This window comes from Phoca vitulina, unplaced genomic scaffold, assembly GCF_004348235.1.
Source record: "Phoca vitulina isolate PV1807 unplaced genomic scaffold, GSC_HSeal_1.0 scaffold8, whole genome shotgun sequence".
NCBI lineage: Eukaryota > Metazoa > Chordata > Mammalia > Carnivora > Phocidae > Phoca > Phoca vitulina.
In genome coordinates this window covers 8,668,224-8,686,094 of record NW_022589711.1, presented here as the reverse complement: position 1 = coordinate 8,686,094, position 17,871 = coordinate 8,668,224, and the positions used below count along the sequence as shown (strand labels likewise).

The window sequence follows — 17,871 nt, the reverse complement described above, 5'->3', positions numbered from 1 at the left end:
TGACAGCATTCTTACCCTCAAAGATTCCCTGGAATTAGTGCTACACTTGTATGAGGTTCTGTCGAGAAAGTTCGCCCAGCTCTGGTGACAAAGCTCATGATCTTTGAATTCTCATCCATGCTACCAGCTTGTGTTTGTACCAACAGACGTAGTTTTTCAAATGCCATTGTTCTGACATTACAAAGCAAGGCAACTCAAAAGCAAAAATTAAATTTATGAGAGCCAAAGAGAGATGCCTTTAATCAAAACTGTCAATGTTCAAAAATTCCTTGCAGCATATGTTAAAACAACATTGAGCTGGCATTTTATAAACTTCTCTGCATTCGCTTTAAGTGAATTTATATACTGAAAGAAAGACATAACTCACAATAATAGCTTGTTAATACTGAAAGAAGCAAGCTGTGTTTTTAAGAAGAACATTAAGCAGCTGTTTCCAGATGAAGAGAGTCTGTAAATCAGGGTAAATTGGTTTTATCCATGTTTGGTTTTCATTAATTAAGTGTTTTAGGGACTTTATGAAGCTAATGTTTACTACACAACATTGCCTTGCTCACTTCATTGTACATTGCTTTCAACCAGTATATTCTAATGGCCTACTTAATAACCAAATAGTTTAACTTGATTTTGTGCAGTTGCAGTACATTCTTTTTCAGAAGAAAATTTGTTGTTACAGGTGGAAGCAAAAATGAAAATGCTGAACATTACCTTTAAAAAAATAGGTGGGATTTTTATTGGATATGTGTTCCACACCACTTACTTGTAGAGCACATTTTGACAGGTGGTCATTTTCAAGTTAAACCATATGCTTGTTACTAGTTTTATTAACATTCTGTTTATAAGAAGGAGGATTTTCTTTAGTGTTGATTATAATCAGAGTCTGGCCACAAATCCAGGGGTTTGCAGAATTTTAAAAAATTTGTATTTTCTGAAGTATGAATAAAAAAAACGTTATCTTAAGGACAAAAAGTAAATGAAGCAAGTTTCCATTGTCCAGTCATAAGGTCCCAACTGAGTTATAGCTCAGCCTTTTAAATTTTCTGAGCCTCAGTTTTCTTAATTCACTCAATAATATTCATATTACAAGGGCCTGGATACAATTAAGTGACTATTATAAGTTAAAGAACTTTGCAAGTTTCAGGGATGCACAATGATAAAGCATCATTGTTAAATAAAGGATAGACTTTAAAAAAGGGGTCCATATGTGACCCGAGGGTCGTGCATTAAAATGTGCAGTACTGTTCCATTAAAACCACATTCTATTAAAATGTGTAAGTGCTTACCACCATCTTTTCTATTTAAAAAAAATCCATCTAAACTAAAAACTCAAAGTGAATTTTCTTTGTTGGGCTTAGCCTGCTAAGGACTGATCTGGATGAAGCTGAGTTCTGAAATTCTAGTTTGCCAATGTATGATGTTAAAGGGGCATAAGATCTGTGATTCTTTTTGTCCTTGAACAAAAACAATCCCCCCCACACACTAGAATAACCATTTTTTTATTTTTAATTTTTTAAGAATAACTGCTTTTTTAAAAATAAGAGATTTATTGCTATTTTCTTTGTGAAACAGTCATTTCTTACCATTTTTGCCTACCCTTGTTATGAGCAGTCACTTTTAGAAAGCAGCCCTGGCTAACTATTGTTACTTCAAGATTAGCCTTGGTAAACCACCTCAGCTGGCCCAAGTCTAACTACATAGGTCGGAGAATATATTTTTCTCCTCCAATAACACATCTGTAACTCAAATATTAACAATGTAATACTTTAAAGAACATACACATTTAGCAAGTTGAAAATATGGCATGGAAATAAAACATTTGGTTATAATTTCTTTGGCAACTGACCACACCCCTAGTCCGACTTTATTTCACTAAATTGACCTCTCAAACACATACTTAATTTCATGTGTAGCTACAAATTCATGGGGAACAATACCCTGTGATATAATTGAACACTTTCTTTTTTAAAACAAAATTACGAATGTATAAAAACAACTGAGTTGATCATTCAACAGACTGTTATTGAAAGGGTATTTTATACTAGAGGCTGTGCTCAGAAAAAACAAAAATGAAAAACATGGACTCCAGACTCACAGAACTCCAGTTCACGAGAGAGAGAGATATGCAAACTAGTAATGACAAGCTTCGTGAGATACAGAGATGAATATGACAAGGTTCCTCTGCTGGAAGAACTCCCAGACTACAGACCTGCAATTTTGATCTAATTTGATTTATTCTTTTAAACTCAGTGACTTTTAAAGTGATTAACTTCACAAACATAATGACTTTGATTCTTACCCAAATAATTTCTACACTTAGAAGCAGCTTAAAAGAGGCCCCTTCAAAACTCCCAACAGAGCAGAGAAGACTTTTCAATTGAGAGTGAGGAAAAATCTGCTATTAAAAATACAATTATTTCTTTGGCTTTGCTAGTTTTATATTTGGTCAAAGTTACAGAGAGAGATGGAAGAGACAAGGCAGATAATACCCCTACTGTGCCAATGGAAAAATGATGATGTCATTTTGTAGGCGCCCTCCATGGGAACAGGAGAATAGAAATTATTATATGCAGAAAACAGAATAAACCTATGCAAAATGTTAAAAACAGAATCAGAAACAATGTAATCTTAAATAATTACTCTTAAAATATTATAAACTTAGTCTTATTTATATTGAAGTATTATCCAATTTTGTACTCCTAGGTCAAAATTTTGATCACGTGGTCTGGTTTAAGAAGTAACAAAATGCCCCATCTGGGAACCTATGCCAAAATTCCACCATTAAAAATATTCCTTTCAAATAAATATTTGTCTATAGTTTAAGTAAAAAAAACACAAAATGCAGATTTAAAGTAAGTAAGTTCTAATCCTGTCTTTACCTCTTAAGTAGGTGTGGGATATTGGGAACATCATTCAACTTGAATACATTGGCTTCCTTTTATAAAATTATAGAATTAAACTAAACAGCCTTAAATGTTATTTTAGGTTTTCCTGTTCTAATATAATAATGCCTTTATATTCCTCCAAATAGATGAAAATGAGTGGTGATGCCTTTTCTGGTGCCTGAGGATAAAGTTAATCACTTCTTCTTTGATTGAAATCTCTCTATAGGGTACATATCTGTCTGTTACGGCTCTTATCCCTGAATACTGTCCCTTATCCCTGAAGAATATTGAGAATTTCCATGTTCCTCTCAAGTAGATTTGTGTCTCTTTATATCGTTCTCCACCACCTCTAGAACAAAACTGGTCCATGAAAATGCTTGTTGAATTGGATTTGTTCAATGGATTTATGATTGAGAGGACACTGGAATAATTCCCTTTCATTGTATTTTTATATTTCAAATATAATTAATTAAGAACTGGTGAAAAATAACCAGTTTTCCCTTCTCAACTTCCTTTGTCGAAGGAGTTGATAAATGGTTATTTCCCAAAAGAAACTTGGACTCTAGGGATGCCTGGGTGGCTCAATCCATTAAGCATCTGCTTTCGGCTCAGGTCATGATCCCAGGATTCTGGGATCAAGTCCCACATCGGGCTCCTTGTTCAGCAGGGAGCCTGCTTCTCATTCTGCCTGCCGTTCCCCCCTGCTTGTGTGTGCTCTCTCTCTCTTTGATAAATAAAGAAATAAAATCTTAAAAAAAAAAAAAAGAAACTTGGAATCTAAAAGCAGAAGGTGAGAATCAAATTTCTTACTTAGTTGTTCTACTATAACAAAACAACAATAATAACAATAAGAACATAATTATATATACTTTCCAATTAATATCATAATTAAAGTAAAAGATTTCCTAGGTATACCTAACTCAAATGTCCATTACTTATACAATGTACAAGATCTATGACATACACAGAGGGCTTAACGAAAGATTTTTAGAGGTTATAGTAGAGAAATCTTAGATATAAATGAGAAGTTGGCACTGGTTATACTATGCATGGGGAAGAACATTACCTGGCTCTTCTCAAAACACAGACATATAGACAAAAACACATAGACCCAAGTGTTAGTATCCTCTAATGTGGCTATTTTTATGCTATTTATTTTTACTGCAGTGGCTATCAAGTGATCAAAACATTTTGCATTTTGATATAACAGTGGGCAGGTTGACATTTAATAATGCCTGGAATTGAATAGTCTCAGTGTATATTAAAATACCAATTTATTTCTTAAAATCCATTAGTTTTTTACTATGTAAGTCAAATTATTAAAATTATATTCATGTTTTGGTGTTATTACATGAGATACAGGTAAAGGAATGTACAGATGATTTATTTAAATTCAGAAGAAAACTTGGTCAAATTAAAATTTTTTGTGCTTCAAATGACATCATTAAGAAAGTAAAAACCAAGGCACCTCGGTGGCTCAGTCAGTTAAGCATCTGCCTTCGACTCAGGTCATGATCTCAGGGTCCTGGGATTGAGTCTCACATTGGGCTCCCTGCTCAGCGGGGAGGCTGCTTCTCCCTCTCCCTCACCCCCCCACCGTATGTGCACTCTCTTGCTCTCTCTCAAACAAATCTTTAAAAAAAAAAAGAAAGTAAAAACCAACTCACAGACTGAGAGAATGTATTTACAAATCATATATCTGATAAGGAGTTTGTATCCATTTTATAAAAAACACAAGTCTATAATAAGGACAAACAACCTAACTTAAAAATGAGCAAAGAATTTGAATAGACATTTCTCTGAAGAAAATATACAAATGCTCAAGCATATGAAAAGATGGAAAATATCATTAGTCATTAAAGAAATGCAAATAAAAACCACAAGGATATACCACTCCACACCCACTAGAATGGTTAGAGTAAAAAAGACAGAAAATAACAATTGTTGAGGAGGATGTGAGAGAATCTGGCAACGGTGTGGAAGAAGCCGGAAGTTTCAAATATTCCTGGTGGAAACAAAATGGTAGAATCACTTGGTAAAACATTTTGGCAGTTTATCCAAATGTTAGAGAGTTATCATTTTACTCAGCAATTCCTAGGTAGATACCAAGAAAAATGAAAACATATGTCAACTTGTTCGCAAATGTTCATGGCTCCCTGATTCATGTTAGCTGAAACTGGAAACAACTGAAAAGTGCATCAGCTGATGAGAAAACAGAGGATGTGATATATCTGTATGATAGAATGCTATCCAGTAATAAAAAGGAACAAAGTACTGATAGATACTACAATATAGTTGAACCTCAAAAACATTAGATTGAGTGAAAGAAGCCAGACAAAAGACGACAAATTGCTTGATTGCATTCATAGCAAAGGAATAGGCAAATCTATGACAGAAAGTAGATTAGTGGGTGCAAAGGGCTAAAGCAGGAGGAATGGAGGAAGCCCACTGCTAATGAATGCAGGGTTAAATCTTCAGATGATGAAATGTTCTAAAATCCGATTCTGACGATGATTGCACAATTCTGTAAATATACCAAAAACAGAGTTGTACATTCTAACTCTGATATGTTAATTATATCTCAATAAAGCTATTAAAAAATAAGAAGATGAAACATGCCATGGTTCTATTGCAATCGATCTATTTTTATTCTACTCTTTTATTCTATGGAATATTTTTCTTTTTTGCCATTGATTACACCTTGATTTTAAATGGTGAGGGTTTCCATTACTATTTGTTTGTGGATTCACTTTTTCCTTCTTTGGTCTGTTTTCTTAAAGGAATAAAAGAAACTGCCTTTGAAAACTTACCGTCCACGTGACTTGAACAGTGGTGGGGGTCAACACAACTGGAGTATGAAGACGGACAATGACATCTCCTAGTTCTTTCTGTACTTGTCTATGGTCCACTCCTTGTGCTGGTGGGCTGATATCTACAGAGATAATCATTCCCAATATTTAAAAGTTCCTAGTAAAATTCCAATGTATATTATACAAGCCATTACTATCAGGTCATTAGAAATAATCGCAGGGCAAAAAACTAAAACCCTTTGTGACAAAAAACATTAAGGCATATTTATATACATACCATCCCTGCTAGGACATAATTTGAGAGATGATATTTATCTTTACTAAAATAATATTAATAAAAGTGTTTGTAATCTCTCACTCCCTTCAAATACATTGTTGTGGGAGATCTATTATTTGCTTATTAAAGAATAAAGTATGTGCCACAAGACCTCTCCAGAATCATCAGTTTTCTATAGCTGTTGGCATATGGAAGGACTTTCCTGAGTAGTTAATGGAGCTGTATCTGAAAACTGCCGTTTAAGAATTTGTTTAATCCCTTGTCCCAATTGGTAGATTGTACGTTCTTACTCCTTGACCTATTCTAGACTGGAAGCATGGGAAGGAAAGTAATCAGGGAGACTTGGGAAGTGAATTATATCACTAAAGGTTAACAAGGTGAGGGAAAGAAGGGGAAAAAGCCCCCCAAATTCACAAAAATACTTATGACTGAAGAATTTAGGATACTGAAAAAATGTTCTAAAGTAAACAATTTTGAGAACTTCAGTATCTGACAAAAAAAAAAAAAGAATTCGGCCTTTTTTTGGAAGTGATTGGGGGAAGGGAGAAGGAGAAAGAATTGCAATATTTAGAATGATATACTCTCAGCCATACATTGTTCAGCCGGCCCGGTATTCACCATCCACATAATACTAGTCTATTGTTCCATATAATGGTTCATATTCTGTGTGCCCGTTAAGAAAAAAAAAGAGAAATTATAGACTTCCGAGTTCATCAAATTGATATCAAATATTGAATTTCACACAAACTCAAATCAACTACTTTAACTGGTGCACTGCAATATTAAGTTGATTTTTTCCCTCCAACTATCTTTTAAAGAAGGAAGTCTAATTTAAAATAATTGATTTTCTTAATCCTGTTTTCTCCTATTTTCTCAGGCCACAATGCAACACTCCGGCAAAAATATTTGTGAGTGCATATCTCAGCCATAACTTAAACTGACTGCACTAACAAACTGGGACATAAATAGGGGAGGGAGGGAAAGGATGGGAAAAATGGGTGAAGGGGGCTGAGAGCTATAGGCTTCCAGTTGTGGAATGCATAAGTCATGGAATCAAAACCACAGCATAGGGTAGAGAACAAACTGGTAGTTGCCAGAGGGGAGAGGGATATGGGTGAAATACATGAAGAGGATTGAGTACATATACTGTGATGAGCAAAGAGTAATGTATAGAATTATTGAGTCATTATATGGTATACCTAAAATGAATATAACACTGAATGTTAATTATATTTGAATTTAAAAATAAATAAATATTTTTTTAAAGCCACAGCACAGGGAACATAGTCAATGATATTGTAATAGCATCGTATGGTAACAGATGGTAGCTACACTTGTGGTGAGCATTGCATAATGTACAGGTAAGTTGAATCACCATGTTGTATGCCTAAAGCCAATGTAATATTGTGTATCAACTATACTCAAAAAAAATCTTTGAAAAAAGAAAATAAATTTCTCAAGGACCTTAGAGTGATGTGGAAGAAGGCATAAAATACAAACTTGGCATTACCTATAGTATATAATGAAAGTGCTGTTTTTATTTAGTATTTGGAATTTATATCAATAATTTACAAATTTGATTTTAATTAAAATAGCATTATTAAAATATCTTAAATCTCTTCCATTGTTTTCCAACCCTCTGTATCGATTTGAGTAAAGCACAAACTTATCCCATGACTCAGGATATATATTTGCTGTTGTTATTTGGAAAATGTATAATGTAAGCAATAAAAAAAAATGAGTGAAAAAATTGGGACATAAATAATTGGGGACTATGGTTTGGTGATTTTTTCCCCCCCAGTTCCACTGTTTTTCATCCTTAACATAAATAGCAGAGCTATTTTACTTGATCTAGAAAAAATATATTATTAATATTATGTGAATAATATTAACCTTTGCTGACACATCTATGGTCTACTGTGATGTTTATGCTACAAGTATTTGCTGCCTTCCTAAAATAAGAGATTTCTAAATTCTATGGTACTTAATATCTTTCAAAATAAGACCTCACACAGCAAAGTGTTCTTTGAAAAGAAGTGCTTTGCAGAATGCAAAGCTGCTGAAAGTGTGGTGTCAAAAAATGATCCTGACATTCAGACACAAAACATGAGTTTTCCTATTAAATATCTGTTAAGAGAACATAAGTCTTTTGCTCTATATAGTCTCTCAGCTGGAACAAGCCAGGTCACAAACAACTTTTCATTAATCTTTTTTGACCTTTTCACTGAGAAGTTATTTTATGAGTCAAGATTTAGTGACTGGCAGAGTTATTGAATGATCAAGAAGGTCTGCCGGATATAATCACACCCAAATTCTTCCCCACTCTGTTATCTCCCGCCTTCCATTACAGCTACACCACAAAAACTGTTTCTGTCTACACTGGTAAAAATGTTCTTGGTACTCTGATTTCTTGAGTTAAAGCCACATACATCTTCAAGTTCTAGAATTTAATTTACTCATTAAATTTAGACACACTAAAAGCAACTGGATCCAAGCAAGGTAAAATATAACCAGTTTCAGATCTTCAAATTCCTTGTTGTACTTTTTCTTTCTCTGGAGACAGGTTCTTCTCCCTCAGGCCCTTTATCATCATGGAAAATTAATCACATTACTGCTTAGAGAACAATAGCAAAGTGGCATTCCCTCCTCCCCTGACTGTCATCATGTCAGCAACGTTCCAAAATCACGTGGTGACTATTTCACTGGATTCCTTTAAGGTGCCCTTCTCTGTTATAATAGCATGCTAGTTACTATCACTGAACTACATTGTAATTATAATAATATTTTTATGGCTGTATGGTGCTTTTCATTGCATAAAAATACTACTTTGAATTATATCTTGTTCAAAGCCTTTTACAAATAAGAAATAATTAACCCTTTCTCAAGAACCCTGTGGGAAGTCAGTTGTAACAAATAATAAAACCACAATGTCTATTTTATTAATTCCCTCCATCTACTAGTAGGAAGGGAAATTATAATGCAGCATCCTGTATTAACCCCTCGACTCCAGTGACTTCTTAATTTGAAGATGCAGGCTACCAAAGATGAGAAGGAAAATCTTCAATTTTAAAATTATAATATTCTGGATGTTTAAGTTTTTATTTAAATCCCTGTTAGTTACATACAGTGTAATGTTAGTTTCAAGTGCACAATATAGTGATTCAACAGTTCCATACACCACCTAGTGCTTATCACAGCAAGTGTGCTCCTTAATCACCAACACGGATTTCACCCATCCCCCCACCTCCTCCCCTCTGGTAACCATCAGTTTGTTCTCTCAGTTAAGAGTCTGTGTCTTGATCTCTCTCATTTCCTTTTACTCGTTTGTTTTGTTTTCTTAATTTTTTTTAATTAGTCAAAAGAATTGTATACCTCAGGAAGAAAACTTGATTTGCTCCTTTCTGAAACAAATTGCCCCTTTAAACATCTGGTTTGATAAAACAACAACAACAACAACAAAACAACAACAACAAAACACACATTGTAGTTATGCTTGTCAAACTTGAGCAGAAGCATCTCCTGGAGAGCACCTTAACACAGACTGCTGGGCTGAACCCCCAGAGCTTCTGAGCTGGGGCCTGAGAGTCTGAATTTCTAACGTGGTCCTAGGTGAATGCAGATGCTGCTCCTGGGGGAACTCCACCTGGAGACCCACTGCCATATAAAAACAGAATTCTTGAACAATAGGAGTAATTTTGATATCCCTGTCTGGGCATTGTATCCATTAGAGATCACTTTTTGCTACTATATAATTAATTTCGAAGAAGGAGACAAGTTTTCGCCTTTTGAAATATAGTAAAAGCCCTAACTTAGTTGAATGACTCTTACTATGTAAATGTAACCAATTATTCTGTTTATTTATTTATGCATTTTATTTATTTATTTATTTATTATTATTTTTTTACTCAACAGACCCTGACAGCTCCAGGAAGAGGACACATTGACCAAGGTGAACAGCAAGTTCAGGATCGGGTCTAATGAATCATTGTAACAAGTAATGGGGAACGTTTATCTTTCCTCATGCAACCCCTTTGTTCTTTTTCTTTCTTTCTTTCAAGTCATTTCTTTTTTCTTTTCTTTTCTTTTTTTTTTTTTTTTTTTTTTGTTCCTGCTGAATGCCTCCTTCCAGAACCGGTCATGTTTACAGCTACTGAAATTACCTTGTGTGCGCACAGGATCTGACATGGGGCTTGGGTCACTGAGACCTTGCGGGTTGATGGCTCTGACCATGAATAAGTAGATCGTATTGGGCCTCAGTCCTCTCACTGTGTAGACTGTGGTCTTTACGTGGTTTGCCACCGTCTGCCAGCTATTACTCACTGATTGGCTGAAACAGGAACAGAACTTCCGCTTAAAGAGCAGCCGTGAAGGCATCGACAATGGAGCTGGGTATCAATGACAAAAGTTAATGGCTGAAAATTAAACACACACACGCACAACACTTGAAGTGTTAAGCCCAATAAATGAAACATTTGGATGATTTCGGTTTATTCAACAACAAAGCCGAGCCCACCTAACGGAAGTGCCATGCACAACAAAATTAAACTCAGCCCCGGAGATGTGACAGCCCGTTGCTAATGCACAGCAGCCCACTAAATGAATACCTGTAGAAGGAATAGAGGCCAAGATCACAACATCAAGTTTATACAATAAATATGGTCCTCGTAAATGTATATATATATATACCTTGAAAAGAATTAACCTGTAGAAAGAATAAATGGACTACAGAGTAAATTATGCCAATACATTTTCCTGTTACAAGGTGTGTTTTCTTTTGCATCAATTCCACATGCAATATTATAATAGAGCCTTCTAAAACTACATATCTGTAAAAGAAGAAAGGAAGCATGTAAGGAATATTTTCCTTTGGTCACATTTTTAATAAAATTGTACATTACATAGTATGTGATTTCTCATCTTCAACAGGTGAAATACCTCTGAATCTAGATGTGGAGACCCCTTAACAGCCCGCTAGAGATGGGATACCCATTTAGAAAACTTCGTCTACGGTCAAATGCTGCTTTAGTTCATAATGAGGAGAAAATGTGATTTTTCAGGGCTGCCTGTTTACTTTTCAAAAGTTGTTATACATCAAAGCATGAAAATTACAGAAAAACTGTTTTGAAAGTTGGGAATGATGTATTTGTTGATCGTTACCTTAAATAGATTTGGGAAGCCTAAAATGAAAGTAATGGTTTGTCCTAATGCTTAAAAATGACACCGGCTTTTGCTATCTTTATAATGGCAAATAAAAGCACACTGAAACAATACAAACTTCATTTTCCCATTTGTGTAAGGATCTTATCAAATTCTCACAATGACTTCATCATGACATTTGCTAATTTATAGTCTATGTCCTTATATTGATGACAATTTTTTCAAATCGCAATTGGACATATTTTTTTCCTTTCAGCAACCAGAAGTGCACGGAATCAATTCCTTAACTGTAGTTTTGCATTTTTTTCTTAGGTGTACCCATAGCTGTATGGGTACTGTTTTTGTACAGTGGACTTATTTTAAGTTCTGCTCTAATTATGAGGAAGCAAAGTTCCAGGGTTCCATGCCTCAGTAAACAATGCAGAACTTAAAAAGTGTCCTGCCTAATTAAATTATTTTCTGCCTAGTTCTAATGACAAAATTCTCATCTTAAATCTTTACGATGGTCAAGGTAAAGAAAGGAGCTAAGTGATTAGGTCATGAGCTAGATCCCCATAGACTTTGTCATGGGTAATGCATATTTAATCTATAATCAAGTTGTAAGTGAAAAAAACCTAGAGTCTATTCTTGAATAAAATCAGATAAATACTTAAAATGCACTGTTCAACATGTTCTTAAGATAAAACAGCAGGATAGCTCATATGAGATTTTAGGATATGAGAGCTAAAGCAACAACCTAATGGAGAAAAAAAAAAAGGAACTGTCCCATACCTGAAAGCCTCAATGATATATGCACTTGCTGGAAGGACTCCAGGGGTACCTGGTTGCCAGGACAAGGTGACACTGTTCTTAGTAACATCAGTGACCTGTGGTTTGGATGGTGGCCCTGGCAGGTCACTTAAGTCATAGTTTTTACTGATTGTTGCTCCAGATTCTATAGAGGACAAACAGAAAATGCTTCATTCCTGATTGCATAAGATGCCATAACATTTAAAAGAAGGAAAATAGTCTATTGAAGAAGTTGACCTAGACAATGAGGAATTCATCTTCATGAATCAAAAGAATGTAAATGAATATTTGCTTTACCTACGTGTCACTAAATGTTTACTTTCATGCAAGATCACTAAAATTGCTTGCTCTTCAGGTAGAGGAAATTTGTTTATCAAGGACAAATGTATCAAATTGCAAAAATGCAATGTTATGTGGAGAAATTAAAAAGTGGCATATGACTTAGTTTTTGCATTCAATGAATTTAAAATCTTGATTTTTCAATTGTTATTTGATGATGAGCTAATCAATGAAATGGGCTCAAGATTTCTTCTGTTGAGATAATTCCCAAGGACTCACCTGTCACATCCAGCACAGCACTCCACGAAGTCTCCCCACTTGAACTTGTAGCCACACAAGTATAAGTACCAGTATCAGAAATCTAGTGTGCAAGGAAGGGAGAGAATTCAATTATTTTAATTAATTTGTAGAGTAATTACTCAGTCTCAAGGAGGTAATATTTAATTTCTTAAAATACGATGTATCATTTGGCTCTCCAAATTGTTCATTAGAGTCAATCATATGTACACACAAAATATTAAAATCAACTCATATAATATTACTTTATTCATAACAGGAATTCAATGATTTTTTATTATATTTCTATAACTAAAAGTTATGTGTCTGGTAAACTCTATTTGTCTGGTCCTCTTGCCTCCACGGTAATACCTTTATCTTCATATAACTCCAATTTATGATGGGGCTTCGCTGTGTTGGAGTTACATATGGACAGCTCAGGACAGAATTTTTCAGAATCCTTTAAATATTCAGAGATCAGTAAAGCAAAACTGTCCTCTCCATCTTAATACATTATATTTCCATGGATAAAATGTACTCAGGAGTAAATAAGCACTGAGGTAACAGGGGGCTGACTTTTTTTTTTTTAAAGACATGGAGAAAAGTGAAGGAAAAAAAACCTAAATCTCTCCCTTTAAGTAGATTAGTATTCACTTATATTTAAATTTTAGTAGTGTGATAGAGAATGAAATAAAATTATATCATAAACACACAAACCATGTCTATGGAATCACTGCAATTTAGAGCTGAAAGGACCATGCAAATAATCTCATGCATCACTCTTTAAAGCATACTTAAAAACTGCCATTTCATTGATCACTTAAAATGTTTTTGTTATTCACTGAAGAGCGGGAAAGGATTTTTTAAAGTAGTTGATAATATAATCAAGAGTTCTCTTTTACAAATGTAAAAGGTATACATTTCTGTGATTATACTTTGGCAAAAGGCACAAATCAATAAAAATTGTATGTCAAAAATCTTCTTTGTAGTTGAGTCCTGTGGGCCTAGAATATAAACATATTTATTTACACTGGTTTAGAGATGAGACTGGGAAGAAAAATCAATGGCCAAACTGAATAAGGCAAGTGACATGATGCGACATTAAAATTCTGTGATGAACATGAGTCTAACTGTTGATGAAATATGAGGGTTCATGGAATATAATATCTGCTGGGTCCAAAGTCTAAGTGTACTAATGACTCAACCTTCCACAACTGATTATCAGGTAAATCATTAGTGCATGGATGTTCCTGCTGTGCCACCATTTTAATTGATTTTAAATGTCATTATGTATTTTAACTTGAGTTTCAAACTGCTCTGGCACATCGTTCTCTGCCATATTATCTTCATACAATTGTCTTCTATTATATGCAGGATGATAGAGCATAGCCATTGTAAAAAGAGCCATTCTTTGAAACGTGGCTGTGCATGCATTATAGTCATTAGAAATCTCTCCATTTAAGAAGCATCACTCACAAACTAAATATAATGAGCCAAGGTAGGATTTTAATGCGATGTTCATTTGAATATGGTCTGTGAAAGAGTAAAGAATTTGCATTTTATTATAGCTGTTGAACTAAAATGTAGCACTTGTTATTATGTGCAAATGCTGAAAGAAGGGTATGTAGGTAATGCTTCTTAACTGCATCTCCTTGTCATTGTGTAGAGACACAGTCTGACATTAGCGGTGGTAGGTAGGTTTTAATGAGTATTGGAATATTCTACTTCTCAAAAGATACAGATTCAGTTACCAATTAGTTGGACTATGAGAACAGAGTGTTCATCACATTATCCCCCCCACCCCTATTGCATTAAATACCAAAAAAGAAAAAAAGAAGAAGGAAAGAAATAGTGAGACACAAAGGAATATGACTTACAGAAACCCTCTCTTGACTATACGAGTGAAGTAGTGTAAAAACGCATTTTTATATCCCTTTAAAGACAGTCACCTTACAGAAAAAGAACAACATTTTCATACTGGAGTTTATCAAAAGCCGTATCAAAAGCTGAAATATCATTGTTAAAACTCACTCTTCAATCACCATCATCATCACTACATTCATTCTTATTCCTTTAACTTTAAATAATTTCTTTTCGGGTCATGAGTGCTTCATCTTCCTTCTATCCTTCTCCTTTTATCCTTAACCAAGTGCTTTAAAAAGAGATTAATGTGCTGGCACACTCTATCATCTGCTTTTCTCCTTATGTGGTTGGCTGCAGACAAGCCCCCAGGAGCTTGCATCTCAGAGAGATGACTCAGAAGCCTGACACAGGGCTCGAAGTTTGTTTGACATCATCAAGCACCCACCTTTAATTGTTTCTTTCAAACACTACTGGGGATCTTTACTATTCAAGCACACCCTTTAATTCAGTGGTACAGTGAAAATGCATTAACTTTCATGGCCCAAGTCTGCCTTTAGCCCAAAGACAGAGGTGAAAGTGTTTACTCAAGGAGAGTTGGCATTAATTTTTTAATAACTCTCATTTGTTCAGAGAAAGTTAACAATTAATTTAGAATCAATAAAGAGACAGGCTAAAATATGTATTAATTTATTTGTCTTTTAACTGAATTTGGCAGCATTTTTTTCTACTTAAAGATAATTAATGCCTATGTCTCAAAATTAAAATGAAAACATTATATATTAATTTTATTAACAAATATACAAATTAATGAAGGTTTGCGTGCTTTGAGTGTGCATGTACATATTACAAAAAGTCCTTCATTTTTTTGTAAATGTCTGGGTGACACGCTGGTAAATACTAAATAAACATGTCATTGTAAATATATTTGTGTTTTAAGAGAAGAAATAATCCATGTTGTAATCAGTTGAAAATACATGTAATGAAAAATATTTTAGCTTCTTCCCTAGCTTCCAGATAGGAAAATTCAACATTGTTTTTCTGTTTTTTTGTTTGTTTGTTTTTTATCTTGGCTCCCTATTTCTACCTAGATACCAGATTCTACTAATTGTTCTTCTACCAAATCATTTTTGATTAATTTTTCTTCATGTACTGTATCAATCATCTTAATTCTGGCTCTCATCCCCAATCTTTTGACTATTCTAGCAAACTCTTCAGTTTTAGCATAGTGATTGCCACAGGGAGGGGAGGCTCTGTACATTTTGTTGAATGAAGTGAATATACTCATAGAGGGCAGGCGGTCCCTATCTGGTATTCACACCTTGTGTAATCAATCCCTCACATTGAATGTGTGTGGGATCTGTTGACTTGCTTCTGGTCAACAGAATAGGGCAAAGGTGACAGGATGCCACATTTGTGATTATGTTACATAGGATTATAATGCTTGTCTTGCCAGGAGACTCCCTTCCTCATTTACTTTGAGGAAGCAAGTAGTCATAATGGGAATATCAATATGGCAAGTAACTAAAGGCAACCTTCAGCAACAGCAAACAAGATGCTGAGGTAATCAGTATGATAGCCATAAGAAACTGATTGCTGCCAGCAATCATGTTGCTCAGAAGCAAATCTATCCCCAGTCAATCTTCAGATGAGACCACAACCCTGATACGTGATTGTCTCTTTGTGAGACCCAGAAGTGGAAGACCCAACTAAGTCACACCCAGGCTCCTAACCACACAGAAACTATGAGATAATAAATGTATGTTGTTTTAAGTCTCTAAGTTAATATTGTTAAATTGCAATACATAGCTAATACAATATTCAGAAGTAGGCATTTGAGTTGCTTCTGAAGTAAGTTTAATTTGTTAAATTGGTAGGAATGGTCACCATCTTCTGTTAAAAGAACAGCAATGACTTGTCCTTGCCCACAGGTTTAAATCTAAACTCCACAGCAACTTAACCTAAAATGTAAGATTTTCCACCAACTAGCCAAACCTAGCTTCTACTCAATCTTATCTCTTTGGTTTTTTTGACATAATAGCTTGGCCAAGCCAACTTATCCACATTTCCTTACAAACATCCTTTGTTCATGACAGTAAATCAGAAGCATTTGACACTTTCAAATGACTTTAAATATCCCATTACTCTCATTAACTTCGTGTTTAAGATTTTTAGCTTTATCAATTGAATACATATGAGTTGGAATGAAAGAACAAAAAGTTTCTAAGTCTGTTATGATCTTATATTAACATAAGGACTTTCTTTCTAATACCAATTCATCAAATGATGAATTTGAAATAAGAAATAAAATAAGAAATAACATGGCCTATAATAAAAGGTATAGCAACTTGCTAGTATGGAAGATTTTAAGTTCACAAAACAATTTTTCCCGGGGGCAATACTTATGTTGAAATGAAGATCCAAATACAAGTCAAGCATTACTTACCCGTAAATTCTTAATCTGCAGTGTTCCTTGTTCTTGTATAGTTGCTCTTGGATCTCTACCCAGGAAAGTAAATCCCTCCTTTAACCAGCTAATTACAGGAAGAGGATCACCAGTAGCTTTACATTTCAGTAATGCTGTACCATCTACTGCTAGTGTTTGGTTGGCTGGGCCTTGTAGAATTATGGGTGGAGGTCTATCTGTCAAAACTAAAGGATAAGGATATTTTCAGTATATTTTAACTTCTCAGAAGTTATATCATACTATTAGGTGTATATCACATACATATTACTTATAATTTATTCTGCATATTCTATGTCCATTATGTATCTATCATCTATACATACTATATATAGCATATTTACTGAGGACATACTATTATTTATAACTTACTCTGAATTACCTACAGTAGATGACAATAATAAATTCTGACATTATAGTATTGTTGAAAGTCTTTATCATATTAAAATTAAAATAAAAATATGGAAAGTTCATGGCAGTTATTCACAAAATGTATGCTTATCTCTTATATGCATATTTAAGAAAGCTTATAGAGTGTCATATGGGTAGAAACAATTTTAATTTTTGCTTTCATTATAAATATATGTATAATATATAATTTCACCCTTCAAAGCACCTTGCTATATATAGAGACTATGATATGTTGGTTGATGTTAAATTATTAGATATAAACATTTTATTTCCAAGATTTTGACACTGGGCCTTAGATTACAGTATTATAATCTGGATGATAGGATTTAACTAGTCCTTAGAATTAAGCAGTAATCTAGTTATACCATTTATGGTATGACAAATTACGGTTTTCATGTAAAATCACTTTTTATATATATATCAATTCCTGTGTTCATCTGGGTAAAATTTCCACAATTTCATAAACTTCTTTTAATTAAATATTGTTTCATGGCAGTATCTTCAGTGCCTTTGGAAGTATTTCATAATGATTTAGGAAATATATCAGAATGTTAGTATTATTTAAATGGGTTATGGAAATATGGAGTCATTTGGGTGCAAAGTTTCATCCAGAATTCATTAGAAGAACACTTCATAACAAAACTGACATGTCCAGGTCCAAGGAAGGCT

At 34.2% G+C, this 17,871-nt stretch overlaps 1 protein-coding gene across 18 annotated transcripts in view; it reads right to left on the bottom strand.

Annotated features, from left to right (window-relative positions):
- Positions 1 to 17,871, bottom strand: part of ROBO2 (roundabout guidance receptor 2) — a 1,625,768-nt gene that overhangs the window by 83,262 nt on the left and 1,524,635 nt on the right. For all 18 annotated transcript variants that reach the window (XM_032407350.1, XM_032407349.1, XM_032407345.1 and 15 more), the window contains 5 exons: positions 16,774 to 16,979; positions 12,471 to 12,552; positions 11,895 to 12,057; positions 10,127 to 10,293; positions 5,690 to 5,811 (listed from right to left, as the gene is read on the bottom strand). In XM_032407350.1, coding sequence (XP_032263241.1) covers positions 5,690 to 5,811; positions 10,127 to 10,293; positions 11,895 to 12,057; positions 12,471 to 12,552; positions 16,774 to 16,979 — 740 coding nt within the window. The remainder of the gene's footprint in view (positions 1 to 5,689; positions 5,812 to 10,126; positions 10,294 to 11,894; positions 12,058 to 12,470; positions 12,553 to 16,773; positions 16,980 to 17,871) is intronic.